We start from the raw sequence: 20,478 nt of genomic DNA, 5'->3' as shown, positions 1-20,478 counted from the left end.
AATGGAAATGGTGGAAGAAGTACATTATTTAATGAGTTCTTTTTTGTCCTCGAAGAACAGAAAATGATTTTCGTATTTTATCATTCTTGTTTAGTAACATTACATTTTTTGGTGCCTACGAAATTTGCAAGATAGGAACTAACAATGAAAATGTAAAAGCCAATTGATTTAATTTGAGATATTGTATCAGACTTTTACCTAGGTGGTACAAACTAGAACTAGGCTATATAACAATTTTCAGTCGTACCTTCTGAATACGTACCTTCCTTGCCCGATACGAGCAATAATTCTACCATTTTCTATTCCAAGTCTCTGATATATGAGAATACGTTTGGAATATTTTAATTCACAGGAGAATTTATAAATTATTGGTATATAGATAGAAAAATATGTTATCTGATAGTATGTATCATATAATATATATCATTTACAATATTAGTTGATTGCTGATCTACTAATTTTATTGCTAGATCTTCTCAGTAAATTCTAAATTCCGTATCGGTTGTAGCTTTGTAATCAATCTAACTCAAAAATGTAAAATTACTCATAAAAGCTTACTTGATTCGAGAATATTTTGATTTTGTTTGCTCTTCTATTCTACAATTTCAAGTCGTGTAATAAGATTCTAAAGTAAAATGTCTCACCGTTAGATATAGGAGATAGCATGAGAAAGTTTACACACGCGGCTCCCGTTCCATGCCCCATCAGAGTCACAGAATTTGGGTCACCGTTTAAATCTTCTATGTTATCTTTTATCCACTGTAACGCTGCTAGTTGGTCTAGAAGGCCGTTGTTACCGTAGACATGCTCAGTGATACTCGGTTTCATGAAACCTATAAATTTATTAAAATGTAATTTGACAAGTAGAACAGTGTCAACATTAAAAGTTTGAGACTTGTTTTGAAACAAGGTAACGGCTGAAATGTGTGCTATGTGAAAGTCGCGGGCTTACTCCTGACCCTGTTTATATAAACTCGATCACGACTTTTCTAGGTATCTCTATAGACAAAATTATTAGACTACTAAAATATTTAGCTATAAAGCCTTGATATATTAAAAATATGTGTTGCGGACACAATTCGTGATTTTTAAAGTTTATTTATAATATAAGTTTTGAGTATAACATAACATGAACAACTTACCTAAGATTCCCAATCTAAAATTAACGGTGATGACCATGACGTTGCCATAGGAAGACAAAATCCTGCCATCGTATGAGTTGCCCGAGCTCCACTCAAACGAGTCACCATGTATGAACACCAGTACTGGAAATTTCTTGGACTTATGTTCTAAAAAACAAACATAAAGAGGGTAATTAAAAGTGGAAATAGCGGTTTCTGTATAAGTAATTAACATATATAGATTATACGATACGTTTTTAAGTCAAGGGTAATAATTAATATAACAAAAAGCTGCAGGAACGCTTTACGCAGGTAGAACTACACGTAGCAACTAGCTTTAAAATATTTAAACTCACTTATAATAGATAGCACAGGCTTAATTTTTAGTTTGGAAAATCAGAATTGAACATGTCATGTCATGATTTGCCTTTTGAATTTTGATCTTTATGGTTTTATTAAAATGACACATACTTAATTATATATTTTAGTTCGTGTACTACGTTACATAACATTTGTTATTACTTGTTATTGAACATATCAAGTATTTTTTAGCTTAAGAGTGTAAAGTGAAGTATCACTTCTAGGCATTCGTCGAATATAATTTCTGCCTGTAAAAACAATTCTAACTAAAGTACGATTATCTGATACGATGAGCATTCGACGTTAACGCGACTTTCTTATTCTATCGACATCAAACTTTTCCATCAGATCAAAATGGCTTCTACTTTAAAGGTCAAGGGCTGATATAAAGTATTTGCGGAATGTATATTTTATGAGTTAGGTAGTAGGACTAAATTATGTCAATTTGGAGGTTGAAGTACCACTTTCAAAGCCAGTCCTGAAACTATCCCAAAACTTGTTAAGTTATTCCTAAATGTTTTAGCTAATCTAAATAATATATATTATGATCAGTTGTAAAATGTGCTTCAAAATATAATAGGATTATTTATAAGTACAATAAGTAAGGGTGGATTTCCCTTTAGAGTGATTTGGGCCGGCCGTAGCTACTCCTAAAACTTGGTTAGAGAGCAATTAATATAGTAGTTACACACAATTTTTAGGACACACAAAAAAGTCAACGCTTAAAACCCTAAAACGTTCAATGCACATCTCAAAAAGTAACCTATTTTATTTCTTCACAATATTAAATGTACAGGAAGTAGATGGCGACGTCAGCTATAAGCCTAGGGAAGCCAAGGTATTAAATCTGTTCCTGGCAATGATACACTGACTTGTATTGTAAAGAAGAAATTATTTTGCTGTAGTGTAATCTTTTCAATTGTTACAAACTTGAACAAAAACAATTTTTTTTTTAACGAATAATATAAATAATTAAACCTTACAGTAACGCCATCTGTGTTCGATTTAACGAACTAAAATTTACAATAATTGTTTTGACATAACCATTTTTATGTATATGTATTTATATAAGCAAATTTATACTTTGATATTAATTGAAATAACATTAATTTAATTTATTTGTTAATATCAAACTAACGCCATCTTTGTTATGTCAGTAGAACTACGTATAGCGCTCAAATTATAGAACTAGAATGCAGTATGATCTAATTATTTCTTTGTTACTGTTATAGAGGGCACTATAAGATAATTATATATTTTAGTAGCGACCCGCCCCGGCTTCGCACGGGTGCAATGTGGGTAATCCCTAAGAGATAGACATTTACCATCGCGGACTTTTTTGAAGACCGTTTTAAGGTGTACAATACTGAAGTACATTATTTTGATCTATCTCGTAGGGTTCAGCCAGCGTTTACAATGTAAGCGAAAAAAATGTATAAATTTACGACATCACATTAGAAACTTTTAAAATTATCAGTGTTACTTAACTATATTTTCTATGTATTATATACAAAAACCTGCCTCTCGAATTACTCTATCTATTTAAAGAAATCGCATCAAAATGCGTTGCGTAATTTTAAAGATTTAAGCATACAAAGGGACATAGGGACAGAAAAAGCGACTTTGTTTTATACTATGTAAAGATTAATATTAAATAAAATAAATACAGCAATAATTAAGAAACATGATAAAATTTTTAATTACGACTACGATAAAACAATTATCATTTGTCATTTATTTTAACTATATTCCTTTGCTCTTGGTTTAAATATAATAAAACCTCTTACAAAATGTACAAATTGCTTAACTTAAATTATTTTAAAACTAATCTTCAAATTAAAACTTTTGGCTACGATCTAAAAACGCTGTTTCAATACCCAGTACATCCAGTGTTTTTTTGACAAAAATTAAAATTTGTGCTTACATATACATATTAAAACACACATATAAAAAGAAAATTCAGCATACAACAAAACATAAATCAAATCAAATCAAAATATACTTTATTCAAGTAGGCTTTTACAAGTACTTTTGAATCGTCATTTAACAAACTATTTAAAGTAAAGCTACCACCGGTTCGGAATGTAGATTCTACCGAGAAGAACCGGCAAGAAAATCAGTAGTTACTCATTTTCATCATCTAAAAATACAGTCAATATATATATGAAGTCAACAAGCATTAACTCAACGCTTTTTAATTATCATAAATTCATAAAGTTTCGATAGTTTATAATCTTTCGGTTAGAGTTTATAATATAACTGAAATTTACTTCGGTATACATTATGTTACCGTTCACAAGCTTTCGATATATTACTTCTAGCGGAATAGATTATAATCGAACGGTATTCAAAATTTTACAGTAGCATATTTAATGACGATTTTAAAGTACTAATAAAATCAATCATATAAAATATTTGATTTTATTACTGATCAAATTTTTATTTTATCGCTGTCTTATTTTGGCGATAGTTCGCTGGTGAAATTTTATTAAATGATGTACCTTAACATTAAAATCAATATGAACACGTCGGAATAGTATTTGAAAATGGAATTATAGATATGTGTTAGTAGTAATAGTAGTTCTTGTGTAAATATATGGATACCTGCCAAAGATGTCACAACGAACATGTGATACATTGACCTTACTCATATTATGTGATGAATGTATTTTCTCTTTGCGAAAGAGCGAGAGAGAGCTATCCCGTAAGAAGAAACGCGAAAATCGACATGTGACATTGATTATAACGATTATAAAATTGTAGAAAACACGAATCAAAATGACGTATCACGTTAAGTTGGCTGTCTATATTTCACGAGTGAGATAAAATCTTATAAAATCGCACTGCAGAGTCGTATTAACGAATTATACACAATACTCTACTCTTATTGGTCGTATATTGCGTCATCGACTGCTATTGACCAATGAAATTAGCTAATTTGACTTTGATAAGAATTTGAAAACTTGGATGTAAGTATAGTAGATTAATTTGACTGTCTAATGATATAAACTACCGGTACATATGATTTGTAAACGGAGACTTTCTTCAACAATTTTGATTTTTTTTTTTTAATATACAAGTGGCACAAGTCCGATACCTTTTTGCCGCGACAGAAGTAAGTGGGACATAGAAAATACATATTATAAGCTCTTTTGCTTTGATAGATCAAAGAATATTTATTCCTAGAGGAATCAATATCAAAATCAAATTGCCATGTACATGATACCCAATATATATAAGTATAATTTAAACTTTACAGCTGAAGCTGTTTGAGAAACAAGACAAACCAACTAAGTAAATTTTCTTCTCCTTATATAGTTTGAAAAATAATGATAAAATCGAAAAATGCCGTTTTAAGTATATGTACAATAACGATTCCCACAATCTAAATTTGAATTTCGGTAAAAGAGTTTGAAAATAGAATACCGTCAACCTTAACATACGATGCGTGACGATTTAAAAAATTTATTACGTCTCGACAATTCGTTTTAAATTTCCCTATATTCAAGAAGTCTTTAAAATTTACATAATAAAGCAATATAAAATACACTTTACTTTAAGGCAATAAAGTTTTATCTAGCAATTTAGCCGAATGCGCTAAAAATGTTTGCATCACTAAGCTTAAGTGGAAATATCTGCAAATAATGTCAGTAGCACTTTTTGTAAGCGTCTGCTCTAGTACTCGACTTGATGCAGTTGGTACTTATGTATTTGATAATTTGGTCTTTTTATCTAAAAGGCACTTACAAGGTTATAATATGACGTGACACAACTAAACTTAGCTAATGACTGAACTCGAAAGCAGGTTTTAGCACTATACTTACATATTTTTTTGTATTGATGGGATAAATGAGCTGGTTCATGTTAACATATATACATAGTATATTAAGAAATATTTAACATCCCTTACATAGACTGTACAATCAATCTTGGGAACTCAGATGTTATGTCCCTCGTGTATGTAGTTACCCTTTACACGGGAACATTACGATAGCCATAGAATATCTGATGAGTGGGTAATACCTCCCCAAATGAGCTAGCACAATGCCCTACCACCAACTTCAAATATTTGATAATTCTTAATTAAGCACATAATCAAAATTCACCAAATAGAAAATCTGTGATCGACGATGGATTACCGTAACTTATCATGACATCAATTGTTTTTTTGTTATGCAATAGCTCAACGAGTAGGATGTTCGTCTTTTGAAAAGTGATAACCACCACTCATGGACATCTGCAACACCAGGATGTTTTCTGGTATTATAATATACCAATCATTAATTTTTTGAACGAATCGTATAAAAATCGATATATGCATGTGACCTGTGGTTATAAATAAATATATCGCATATATTACAAAACAAATAAATCGCAGTTCCAAGCCCTCCTCGATCAAATTAGTTTTCCATTTAGTTTGTTCAAACAGGTACAACTGTGAAGTGCAATATTCTCGCTGTGTTTGCAAAATCACATTACATAGAGATCGTTATCATATAAATTCAAATAAATATTATAAAGGTTATAATTATTCGTTACGTGCATGTAATTACACTCGCTTACGATTCGCACAAACATAATATTTCAATGTCGCTTGGTTGTTGAATATATGAGCAGGGCGCAGTCCCCTCGCAGTCGCATACCAGGGGTAGGAGCTTAGAAAATTTCACTTCATTATAAAATCAAATGAAATATTAGGTGAGTTATATATTTTTTTACATATCGTCGCATGCAGAAAGTAAGTTTAGTCGCAGCCAAGCAAATACCATGAAGTGTAAAGATTGCCAGTTTTTTTGTCGGAGGGTACTCCCACAACGGCAGCGATCTTAGATTCAATTTTAATTACTTGATTCTCTCTCACAGAAGTAATGTTACAAATTGTTTCAATACAAGTTGCGAACTATATTGATCAGTTCTTCGCACTCACTTATGTAATGCTCGAATCTGAATTGTTATAATACAGAATGATTCTTCCAACGAGGGTGTGCCTTAACAGTGACGTGAAAAAAATATTTAAAAAAAACAGAAAAAATTAACAGCCCGTAAACGTCCCACTGTGGGACGGAACCCTCCTTTCATTTTGATAAGGCGCTTATTCCACTATGTTGCTCTAAAGCGGAACAACTTTGCAAGCACAAATCTTTGTTGTAAGGAGTTCGATTATAAGTTAACCTCCTTTCCTACAATAATGTAAAGTAAGTGATAACCTTCACCAATAATCGATTTTTTTTTAAGAAATATAACCCGCACCGTACTACGTCACCATAAATCTTACCTTGTGATATACTGGTAAGATAACAGTAAGCATTACAGCATAGCAGTGCGATTCTGTTTTCACTTAGTATCTCACTCATGAAATGTTGACTACCAACTTATGGTGTTCGCCATTTTGATAAGTGTACATATACACATTAATAGTCAATGTCGCATAACACATTTCATTTCTAGCTCATTTTCTGCGGTACGAAACTCGCTGTTTCTTATTACAGAATACCTCACTGATTGGAATACTTAACTATATATCCAGAAACCTAATGTTGACATAATTAATTCCAAAACCCATTAAGCACATATCACAGTCTTCATTGCATTAGTTTATACTCAATATAATATAGAATATGACAGAAACTCTAGCATTATATTTGTTTCATATAATACGGAATCACCTAGAATATCGTTTGTAGTTCTCAGAGGATATAAACTAGGTCAACCTCTAAAGGAATAGAGAAGTCAAGTTAGATGTCGTCTTGAAATTCAATCCAAGTCCTCTTCGTATTGTTAAGAATCAGATTTGATGAACTAATATGTTTTATAGTTCTATTATGAGGCGAGGTCCTGGTGAACTTCAAAAAACTTCCAGTCGTCAGCTTTGAAGTTTCAAGTGTGGAGAAATGAAGATTTGTTTTTTTATGTGTAACGATACGTAGAAATTAAAAGATTGGTTTAACTATATTTATAGGATAAATTCAATGACGTACTAGTCTAGACGGTCTTGTACAGAATACTTAATTATTCCGCGACAGCATGTGTTTTGTGAGTCAGAGTTTAGGTGTTCGAAACATCTCCTGGCGGTTACTCACATCCTCGGTCTAACATTTGTTTGATCAAATTATTGTTCTAGACACGCGGTAGCGTGTCAGCCAAGTTCTAGTAACAGAACTGGCTAGTAGCACCGTGTGTAATATTACACGAACCATTTGGAGCCACTTTTGACCTCCTCATAACTCAAAAACTATTTGACATAGATGTGTCAAATTTGGCTCATATATTGAGACTCGCGAGATACATATGTGTTCCAAATTTCATAAACGCATCTCAAATGGTTATTTAGATATTAACGTCTAAAAATCGTCATTTTTATCACTGACTGACCTATAGATCAAAACTATATCCTACTTCCAGGTGACCTAGAAAGTTCAAATTTGGCATGCAGGTAGATAATTAGGCCAATATAAAGGAAAAAATCTGAAACTGGTAATTTTTTATCATTTTATTATAATTTTTCATTTTATTGGGTCTATAGGAACACTTATATACTTAGTTCCTGTAATAACTGTAATAATAAAAAAATGATGTAAGAAACAGCAATCAAAACTTATGACAGCCGGTCTTCAAGTGGATTTTAAGGTCTTCACATGAATATATAACAAGTTGAATACCACCCTTAAGTTTTTTAAATCCAAATATTTCCGTTTTAGTACTTATGAGTATAGCCGACTTTCGTATTTATTACGTTATTAACTAGCATTTAGCGTACATCAATGGTGCCAAATAATTATACTTAAAAAAATAATAATAATAGGCATTTGGTACACGGCGCGCGACGCGACGCCGGAGCAGCGGGTTAGGAGCGTTGCGATTAAACCTTAACGCGGACGTGTCTGAGCGAGTGGCAACCGCGCTCATAGGAATTATTTCAATACCTTCCGATGGAAACTGCCTAGTCTATTCGACTGCATATTTTTTGTTTGAGTATACTAGTATACAACAATAAAAAAGGTTTCGTGAGATTGTAGTAGAGTATGTATATCGTAACTGGAATGATTTAAGTTTGTACTCTAGCGCTACAAACGGGGATCCTTATTGCTTGGAAGAACAGTATCGAGCAAGCATGCTGATGTCAGCAAAGGACTGATGAATGGGTCCAATGGAAAAATAGAGAAGGTACATTGGGGACGTCGATAACAGCAATAGCGCACGTAAAATAACAATTCAATTTAAACATAATTTAATTTGCGAACTAGAAGTCAAAACCAAGTTACAGATATTAAGTAATGTACATATATGTTCAAAGGAAATAATTCTCTATTTGCTTAGCATATTCTACTATTATACACAAATTACAAGGCCTTCGCCTTGACGGTGCTCTTTTCGACATAGGCTCCTCTATATTAAGTAAAGAGCAGGCATACGTTGGCCTCTCTAGAGTTAAAACCTTAGATGGAGTACATCTTATCAATTTAGGTCCAATTCAAATCAAGACACAAGAGAGCTCTATTGTAGAGTACAACCGTCTGCGCACGTTATACCACCCCTACTTGGCCAAATTAAGTATAAACAGAAAACGCGTAAAAAAAAAATCCGGACACTGAATGGGCAATTCACTCGAACATTTCAGAGGTACCTACAAGAAAAATAAGAACGTATCAAAAAAAAGACAATTATACCCCGTAAACGTAGGAAAATAGAATAGCTTAACAAAAACCATTTGCTATTAATTTTGTTATTAATAAGTACCTATTAATAATTTATATACAAAAAGTAGTGATATCCCATCAAAAACATAAATGTAAAAATGAGAGCCAAGTTAAATATTATGATATATACCTTGGTTGTTGACTTCAACGACAAAAGAAGTGAGATCTAAATTTTTGCCAAGTTAAATAGCCCTTCTGAAATTTATTTATAACTACATAAAATAGCATTTCTTCTTATAACTTGGGATAATATATTGTTGCCTAAGGTCTGACTTGGCTAGTTCTTATATGTTTATAAACACAACTTGTAGTTTGTGTTTAGAATAACAAATTATAACTCAGAACATCTAAGAATAATGGAGGACAGCTCAGTATTGCTTAGTTAGTATATACGTACATTAAGAGCTGCGATGGTCCAGTCACTAGAAAACATTAATCTTAACCAGATATTGCGAGTTCATATCTAGACAAGTACCATTGAATATTTGCGTGCCTAATTTGTGTTTATAATTCATTTGTAAAGGCTTAGAACTTACGAAGGCTATAATATAATTCTTATATGAGAACTAGCCAAGTCAGACCTTAGGCAACAATATATTATCCCAAGTTATAAGAAGAAATGCTATTTTATGTAGTTATAAATAAATTTCAGAAGGGCTATTTAACTTGGCAAAAATTTAGATCTCACTTCTTTTGTCGTTGAAGTCAACAACCAAGGTATATATCATAATATTTAACTTGGCTCTCATTTTTACATTTATGTTTTTGATGGGATTTTTATTTAAGAGCCGAGATGGCCCACTGATTAGAACGCCTGCATCTTAACCGATGATTTCGGGTTCAAACCCAGGCAGGCACCACTGAATTTTCATGTGCTTAATTTGTGTTTATAATTCATCTCGTGCTCGGCGGTGGAAGAAAACATCGTGAGGAAACCTGCATGTGTCTAATTTCAACGAAATTCTGCCACATGTGTATTCCGCCAACCCGCATTTGAGCGTGGTGGAATATGCTCCAAACCTAACTAAAAATAATATATAAATATATAATAATTGTTTTTAAATTGACAAACACAATTTATTTTTATAATTATTAGAGAACGTTACAGTATTAACATGCAACAAGCAAAACATTTATCTATAAACATTTTTTACTCGAAAATTTCGTATAGAAACTTTGAATTTGACGGTACTCCCATTGCGTCAAAAGGTAAACTCAATAACCTGACGTTAAATTGAAAATATATTCGATGATGAGCAAATTGGTTTTTTGATGGTAAATCACCCTTAGAGACTTTTACCAAAGAAAGTATAGTTTATTCGTTACTATTTGCTTCAACGGAGTATTGATCGTGTGATCCAAGATGTTATGTTATAAGCCCAAAGGACAATATACCCAAAGAACGCTTGACCAATATATTCTTCCTCCAAGCAGTAATACCCAATATTTTTGTCTTCCAGTTTGAAGGGTGACCCTATGTAAATGCAGGCATAATGGATATAACTTCTCAGTTCTCAAGGTTAGTGATGCTGGTAAGAAATGGTTAAAATTTCCAACAGCACCAATCTATAGGAGCATTTGTGACCACTCACCATCAGGTGGCCTATATGCCCGTCCTAGAGTTATATTTAAAAGAAACAAACACTAAGTGAGTAGTAACAACCCAGGCGCGCCATATAAGGCCCTACCCTTTTCAATTTCAAATGAAACGGCGATACGAAATTGTCAATCATTGGTAAACTTACTCATAACTATATGAATACAGATACATTGACAAATAACTGAAATCAATGATGTTGTCTATCAACAATTGTCTAATACCTTAGACAATAACCGCACAGAACATATTGTTTGGACGTAACTTTTAATCGTTGGGGAAATTTCGCTTAATTTCGCATAAACAAAAGCGCTGAACAAAGAAATAGGTGAACAATGGAGCAGTACCGGTTTCAAGCATTGTATAGCGTTCAACTGGCTGCCTATTTTAAATTCAACGAGAATGAGTGCACGCTATAAATTTTTCTAACAGCTTTAATATTAAAATGTAAGGGAATAATTTCTTAAAAACATTTATGTGCGATTCAGTGTTTCGCGTCGTTATCGTGAATCTTGAATCACACGAGAAACAATGGGCTCACGATCGTTTCCTGTTCTTTTATTGTCTTGTAATTTCTGAAGCAACGCAATCTTTTAATTTGACATAAAGTTGACTGAGAATGCCTTCGGGCATTATGTTCGTCTTTTGTTTCAAGTCAATATTTTTTAAATAAATAAATATATATTTTTTCAAGTGCTTGTTTTCATTAAAACTAATATTCATTTGTTAAGATTTTTTAAAAGTGAACGCAGAAAGAATCATTTATATTATATGCCTCAAGCTACTGCGATATTTGGCAACATCATCTTGAGCACTGCGCTTAAAATTCATAACAAACTACTAAAGTCTGTAGCCGAAAGAAAATAACTTGTTTCAACTTTTGAAATTATAATTAAAGAATCCTTGCTTAAAATCAATACTGTGTTTTGTTTAAGATATAAAATTTTAATATGGCATATTATACTGGAATTTTGTGATAAGTATTTCGTACCTACCAAAACTGGAAACTACAATCAGTAATAAACAAATGAATTGGATTTAATTTATTATTATTTGTATTAAGATTGTAACTTTATGCGTTTCTCTATTCAAAGTGTTTAACGCACTTTTTTAAAAATAATAGCAATTAATATAACAATATCATGATCGTTATTTAAGTGTCTGTTTTGTTAAATTTAGCGTGTGTATCCTCTAACGTCGCGTTATTTTATTTTATTTTTCATGAAGTTTAAATGAAGAAGACCATGTTTTAGCGTATATTTCGTAAGAATTTATGCTTTTAAGGATTTCAAACTTTCCAACTATAAAAGAGAATACTTAATATATCCTTCAACTAAATATTATAACATTAATTTATAATTTTACGCGCTAAATCCTTCAAGTTGTTTTAATTACGTTAGAATATTTAATGTGAATAGTTATATTGTTTTATAATAAAATTACGCTTAAGCCCTACATTTAAGCATATTAAACAACATTGAAATCAACAAATACTTTATTAACGACTTACTACTACTTACTTAACGAATCAAGTAGATATTGGTATAAGACAAATGCCGATTTTTGTAAATTCTTCTTATAATATCTTCTCATCTCATCTCATCTCAAGAATGGTGTGAAAATAAAAAAGCCAGGTTTTTATTTTCAAACCAATTCTTATTTAGTTGTACAAAATAGAAGCTTACTCATTGATATTTAAAGTGCAAATTACAACTGGCTCCGTTTTAAAAAGAAAAAAAAGAATCCAAGTTCTAAGCCCATGGAATACGTATCTAAAGCTAGCTCCTAAATGATTTAGTTTTTTACTATAATAGTATGTATTATAGATAAATAAACACTTCTTTAATGGGAAGGTTGATGTACAGTGAGAATATTTACTTGATGGTAGCTATGTGGGTAGGTATTTCGTGTTGGTGGTGGTATATTATGCAACCCCGTCTGGGTCGGTACCACTCACTCATCAAATATTATACCTCCAAACAGCATCACAACATCATATTATAATGAAACTTATATTTCGTCATAAATCTTTATAAAAATATATACTATATTTTTTAAATATATTTCGAGTGTGTCTGTGCCACCCGATATTTAGTGGTCACCACCTACCCCCATTGACATTGTAGCCGTAAGATTTTTTGAAGCTTTTTCTTACATCGCCAATGCACCACCAACAATGGAAACTAAAATGTTACGTCCCTTGTTACACATTCTGAAAACATTTTAAAATGTTTTAGAATGACATCGATCCATTCAAACGTTTCCCAACAATAAACTGACGCTAGAATCGGTTGAACCCATTTCATTTATATTAATAGAACTTCCGTCCACGGAGTGTCCAAATTCTTAACTGTACTAAAAATAAAATCGAGATACTAATATTACGTTTTCAACTAGTTTTATTAAGTTTTTGGCGACGAAAATTTCTACTTAAATATAATTTTATCTATTTTAAACTGGAATTGATTGTTATTTAGTTTGTTCGTTTCAGTTATTATTTTATAGGTATATAAAATTCTTCTGTACGTGTATATCTCTGAACTTTTCCTAAATGGATGACCTGATTTAGATTTTGTTTGTTTGGGGAGGTGCATGTGTGGTGAGGTGCAATCGGATTTCAGAATTATATTTTAACGAAAAAATGTTTGTATTTTTGCCCGCTGCGACTTCTAACGGACGAAGGGGCAGCTAGTTTTACAAAGAAATCATTGCGATTCTTGATGCTAATTGAAATAAAATAAAAAAAAAAATTAGTTTAACAATATTTAGGATTTGAGGCGTTTCAAATAAGATTCTAACAATATCCTTTTTCTATCGATTTATATAATATGTATATTTCAATACTTAGTATCGTTGTGTTCCAGTTTGAAGGGAGCGTGAATCACTGTAACTACAGGCACAAGGGACATGTCATCTTAGTTTCCAAGGTTGGAGGTGCATTCGCGATGTACGGAATGGTTAATATTTCGTATAGCACCAACGTCCATGAGCAAAGTTGACCACTTACCATCCCATGGTGGTGGTGGTTCATTAAGACGACATCCAATATATACTACCAAAAACAAAAAAAAATCAAACATGAAGGAAAGATGATCTTTCAAAATATTATTTAACTTCATCAAGCGTTAATGGCTCGTTATCAGAAGTTACATTGCCTGTTAAACGTCTCAAATAGAATGAATAACTTTGTTAATAACATTATTTTTGTCAAGTCAAAGTGAAGGCTTGTAAATGCCTGAACAACCGGTAACCCTTCTCTCGTATTGTGGTGAAGGATTGAAATCTTAAGCAATTACATCTGAGTCTGATAAGACAGATATATTTATTTGATGAAAGGTTCCCGAAAATTTAGGAATGTTTTTTATTTGAATTGAAATCTAAAATTTTTATTCTTTTCAATTAATTCCAGTGCCAGGTAGTGTCAGGTATATATATATTTTTAACGGGTTTGCAGATTCTTCTCTTTATTATATCATTTATTTAACATTTGGTAGAAGAAGACACTACATCGCTTAACTTAACTCTTTCTGAGCGGCATTACTGTTATACTCGCTAGATAATATAAGGCAGGAGACCCTGAGGCCCTTGAAGCTGCGTCTGAACTCTTTTCGGTTGTTTTGATTGTTTTTGTTGATTTGCCATCCTATTGGATTGCGAGAGTGAGGAAATCCAGAGCGCAACTTTGTTAACGCACATACTTGTGCATTAATATATAATATGTCCAGCGTAGTTAGATCTCTTGGGATTATCTACCGTGATATAAATCGGTTAAGAGGAAGTCTCCCTAAACCCCTTCATTTCTCAGAAAATCCTTTTTTAAATATCGTCTTATTTATACATAGGGTATAAAATTTAAGAGCGGCTACAAATTCAAGGATTCTCCCAGAATATGATCTAGGTCGCAACACATTTAACTTGTATTGCATTTGGGTGATTTTAATAATTTTCTAAACTAATATTGAGCTACCCATAAAATTATATTATTTTATTTAATATGTAAAATTCGTTCATCAATAAATTACGCTCTTTTAACTATTATTTTGGTACATTGCTAATTTATGACACACTTGTATAAATGAAGGATTTGATAACGATAAAATAGTTATGTGTTTGATTGGCGAAAAAGAGTAACAATTAAATTCTTGGACAGTTATTTATGGCAGTACCTTATTTCCTAGCCGGTGATTGCTCATTAAAATAAAACGATGTATTTACAACTAATAATATGACTGTCTACACCCAAATCTGTATTAAGCAATAGTTGATCAATCATTTATTCTATCATTAACATTAAACATTGGAGCTATACACTCATTTCATAATTCAACCTAAAAATCGTAGTTAAATCAAACGAAATGACTCATCTAATTGATGCAAAGGAATTCAAAAATCATTAAAATTTCTCTCATTACTAAAACATCGAATGAAATGTTAGTAAAGGCGGCGAAATTCAGCCGAAAACGTCAATCAACGTCAATACTATTTCGCTTTACTTAAATTCTTGAAATAGTTCTAAGTGTAAATGAAACGAAATAAAGCTTTCGTTGACCTTATTCTGGGAATGTGCATATCCGAGGTTTTATTACTTTGCCATTTTAAATTCTAACGAAAAGCATTACACTTGTGTATTTACAGTATACGTTTCAATGTTGCATTTTATAGTAAAGTTTTATGTTGATAAAAATTGATTATGTAACATACATTGTCGATGAGGTCATTATTTTTCAAATAATGTTATCTGAGTTAAGAATTACAATATTTAATATATTATCTTATTTAATTTTCTTATGGGTACGTTACGGTGAATCTTTTGATCGTTTATACTCAGATATACATATTTACATACAAAAAAAACAAGCCCAGGTTATTTTAAAGTCTACTATTATAGAATATTCTAGAATTAACACTACCTTATGTTACAATAGAAAAATCTTAAAATATTAACTCAAATATTATTAAAGATAAAAAGTCCTTACCTCTGTAAGGTACGTAGATATTTAAATACAAGCAGTCCTCCGACTCTTGAGCGAGGAAAGGCTTCAGTCTGTTCAGGTAGTGCTGTCTTCCCAAGGACGGTGGGTTACCCTTCTTGATAACGGGCAGAGATTGAGGACAGACTGGTGCGAAGCGTGTCGCCATCTTCACACCAGACCAGGGAGGAGCACTGACTGAAAGAAATTACTGTTTTAGAATTTTTTGGGCATTAACAAAAATGCCGTCCCGTCACGGGACGCTCGGTGGATTGTATGATGTGGAAGATAGTAACTGATGGTTATCGAATAAATATAATTTATTAATTAAGCAAGCCAGTATGTGAATATACCGTAATATAAATCCAAACAAAGAGTTTCGTGTATAAGTAAATGTATTTTTCTGCGTTTGTAGCACACAACAGACACAGCAGTACACGTGAAAACTAAAACGAAGTATATACAAACACAAAGGAACAGAGAATGACAGTGGATGAGCATGAGGACTTAGTGAGCGTTTCCAAGTAAGGTTTCAAAGTACAATAAAAATATTTATATTATTACGTTAAAAATATGTTTCTCATATTTTAGTATACATGAATAATTATGTCTGATCAATTTGTTGATGCATATCAAGTCTTTTACAAACTTTTTTAAGACGTCGTGATGCCTTTCACTTATCCGTTTAAATATAAGATAAAATAATTATTACGATTATCTCATTAGAATATTATGATTAATCCGTTTATATATAGAATCGTTAATATTATCTATTTGAAGATATCACTTATTTTTGCATAATATATATTTCTGAATACATTTTTTTTTTGGTGCGTATCCACTCTCTTGATGGAGGTTTCCATTGGAAATCCCTATGGAATTCGCCCCTATTTTAGGATTCCTTGGTTAATGGATATCCTTGCACTTATCCGTTTATATATATAAATTATATGTAACATTAGCAGCCCGTAAATGTCGCACTGCTGGGCTAAAGGCCTCCTCTCCCTTTAAGGAGAAGGTTTGGAGCATATTCCACCACGCTGCTCCAATGCGGGTTGGCGGATTACACATGTGGCAGAATTTCGTTGAAATTAGACACATGCAGGTTTCCTCACGATGTTTTCCTTCACCGCCGAGCACGAGATGAATTATAAACACAAATTAAGCACATGAAATTTCAGTGGTACCTGCCTGGGTTTGAACCCGAAATCATCGGTAAAGATGCACGCGTTCTAACCACTGGGCCGAAATATTTACGATATACATGGTATATGGTATCATAAATATTCGCTACAAATATTAATTTAACACTAAGATCTCTTAGTACGAAAACTAAACTTACACCTGGGTAGCCCATACTAACCACTTATCAGTTTTTCTACCACCGATCAGCAGTATTATTAAGTTCCAGTTGGAAGTTTGTGTGAGCCAGTATAACTACTGGAATAAGGGACATAAAATGTCATTTCCTAAGGTCGGTGACGCATTAGCGATATCAAGAATGGTTAATATTTCTTACAGCGCCAATGTCAATGTCGTTTATGAGTGCTTATCATTAAGTAGCCCATTTGCTCGTCCACCAATGATTTATATAAAAAGAAGGGTTGGTAGACGGACTTGCAGAATAAACCCTATGAACGAGTAGATTTTACTTTTATAAAAACCATCTTGTAAATAAACGCAAAGATATGTTCAAGCATAGTTTTGTCTACACATTTCACTATAATTTAAAACACTAAAAACAAACTTTGTCCAATATTTCACAAAACCAGATTCTCTCGACTTATAATTTGTCATTTAAAAATTGTACCAAAAACAAATAAAAAACAATATCATCAAGAGGCCACAGTAAGTAATTACACTAATTAAATACTCTTGAACATAAAGGTTCAATTAGCAAGGATTCATTTACAATTTCCCAATTGAATAAGTTATCGAGCACCAGACGTCAGACTTCGGAACTCAACTTTCAATGACCAGTGGTCAGCGCTTCAGTAATCATCTTGTTCTCTTGTCGACTTGCTTTATTAAAATGTAAAATAGCACTTTAAATGTCTCATAATATTCGATGTGTATGATCTGAAATTGAACTGCACTGCGAACTGATTCAAGGCAACTAACTTTGCAAACACTGAATTAAAATATTTAATAGTTGATAAGTCCACCTAAAACTTCCCAATATACTTCATAAATACAAAGGAGAACATAACAATCGGTCAGTTTTAGGAGAAGGATATATACGAAAACACACATGTAGGTATTTTATACCTATATAAAGGTATAGTCATTTTACTATGAATGTCCCTTTTTTGTTCAGAAACTATCCCATTCAAGGCCTGTCACACACGAGTGTGTTCTGTAACCTTATTTTAATCAGTATTATATTATATATAGTGTAGTATACTAGTTGTCGACCGTGGGATCGCGGCAAAAAAAGTATCTTTAGTCCTTCCTTGGACTTCAAGCTTCATAACTAATATTATCAAATTCAGTTCAGTGGTACGGCTGTGAGAGATGTATAGTTAGATAGAGTTACTATTTGTTGATGAACATCTATTGTCACGCCTTCATAATACCGACTTATATCTTACTTATTTATTATATCTTACCGACTTATAGTAAACGGTATAAAATGAATAATACCAACAAAATATGTTTTGCTAAGTACATCTTCCGTTTTCTTTGCAACCTTGCGAAGCTGACTATGTCGCGAATATACAACATATATAATCTAGTGAAGTCAAAGGCTTGGTGATAGATCAAGTAAAAGAAATACAAAAGTAACTTTATAATTTTATGCCCTGTACGATTATCGTCGAATAATAATGCGAACAAAGACAGGCATGACTCCCATATTATATTCCCATATTATATACAAAAAAAACTCAAAATCAATTAAAAGAAAAAAAAAAACAAATAATAACTTTTTTTAACATTTTAGTACTGTTGTAATACTAGTACCAAATATAAACAAAAAGTATGAAAACAATTCTCCTAAGGGTATAATCAAGCTGAATCATAAACGAATATTCAAAATAGTAATATAAATGAAAATTTTCACAACTAATGAAAGAAACAATATCATTAGAATTTCAAAAATGAAAATGAAATTTTAGCATAATACTGTGCTGCTCCTAAGGATATTGAAACTATTAATATCTGAATCCCACCGTCGTTGGAAAATGTAAATTAAAAAAAAAATAGTTTTTATCGTTTCGAGTATTATTTTTTATCTGTATTTGTTATACGTATCAAGTTGTTTCCTTATCCTGGACAAAGGCTTCATCTTAGACTATAAAGTAAATAATTCGTTGAATTTGTACCATTCCATTCTGGAACACTTATCACGGTATATTCATCTGAATTGTAATTTTTGGCAGACGATGACCCAATAGGCGACCAATGAGCGTTTAATAATTTTTCAGATTAGTAAATTTGATTGTGATCAGCGTTTCGTTTCTACGGATTTAACCTAAAATCCTATTTGATTATAATATATTGGTAAGGTTGTAAAGAAGAAGTGAGGTGCACTTAAACAAGGCACAGCTAAAAGTAATACTTTGTAAGGATAAGAAAGATGATGATGGTGACAATGACGATATTGTCGTGATCGATTTGGCCTCGGTGGACTCAAGGGAGAATAGAACGCGCAGGTGATATATTTGCAAGTGTGTGCGCAAACACAGGTACACTCTCATAATCCGACGGAACGGAAAGTCTCATGCGAGTGGAAAGAGTTCAGGCGCAGTTCAGCAACGGCTTTAAAGACTTTCCGAATGTAAACACCGATAGTTTTCTATGTACGGGGTTTATGCTCACAATATAATTTCAACAAGAGTCAATTAATTTTTCGTAATTAATAACTATTTAAGGTAAAACAAGTACCATTTAAACAAAACAAAGTATGTATGTTAGAAAAGGCATCATTATCGTTTAGGTGCGATCTATGCCAGATTTTCGACATTCCCTTAGTTTATAAAAATAATAAATGTGGTTGAATGTTATGGATATAATATGATTTAATATCCTTTAGTAAAATCTCACCTGGTGGCATAAATCGTAAATGTCCAACTGGAGCCGCGGCATATGGGATACCTAGGAACATTTCCACTGGCTGCAAATCATACTGTTTACCAGGTTTTACTATCAACCCCCTTAAGGCACCCTGCCTCAAGTGATATTCTCTTGTCAACCGTTTCTCATCCTTCGGGAAGTTTCGAATATCCTCGTAAACTTTCGCAGCACCCTCGTCTGCCATCGGCAGCAAGAGAGAGATAGCAATGTAAATAAACAAATTGTGACTTATAAACGAAGTGGCGTGCTCAGCGGCCATCTTGTTTATAGCCACCGTTTTGCTCTCATTGCAGCGCGTGCTTAAAATAATTTTAGGTTTATAGTTTGTTTGGTTCTTTGGTTTTATTGCTGTGACTCACTTTTGAACTCGTGTCTCTAACATTAATCGTCGCTGTAATTACCCAAGTCAGAGTCTGGTATCGAAGTAGTCAATTTGTTTTATAGTTGATGCTTCGAAGATATCGCCTCCATTGTTTGTATTCCATTTTTTATATGTTATATCGTTATCACGTAAAATTACTCACAATTTAATAAAAAATGTCTTTTCGCTTGTTTTTTTTAAACAAACATTGAGTTTTTCATTTGAATTTTTTTTTAAGTCGTTTTCACCGAGGCACCCTTTTTCATGTTTCAAATATTTGTTAATCTCTCGCTCCGTA

General features: G+C 32.3%; 1 protein-coding gene across 1 annotated transcript in view; it reads right to left on the bottom strand.

Moving 5' to 3' along the window:
- LOC125070726 overlaps positions 1–20,265 on the bottom strand; it is a 31,562-nt gene extending 11,297 nt beyond the window's left edge. The window contains exons 1-4 of the mRNA XM_047680671.1: positions 19,790–20,265; positions 15,752–15,943; positions 1,143–1,289; positions 645–833 (exon numbers count right to left, since the gene is read on the bottom strand). Of these exons, the coding sequence (XP_047536627.1) occupies positions 645–833; positions 1,143–1,289; positions 15,752–15,943; positions 19,790–20,078 (817 nt within the window). The 5' untranslated portion in view covers positions 20,079–20,265. The remainder of the gene's footprint in view (positions 1–644; positions 834–1,142; positions 1,290–15,751; positions 15,944–19,789) is intronic.
- Positions 20,266–20,478: the final 213 nt, after the last annotated feature.

The sequence above is a fragment of the Vanessa atalanta genome, chromosome 2 (assembly GCF_905147765.1).
Source record: "Vanessa atalanta chromosome 2, ilVanAtal1.2, whole genome shotgun sequence".
Taxonomy (NCBI): Eukaryota; Metazoa; Arthropoda; class Insecta; order Lepidoptera; family Nymphalidae; genus Vanessa; species Vanessa atalanta.
This window is presented reverse-complemented; position numbering and strand designations above follow the sequence as displayed.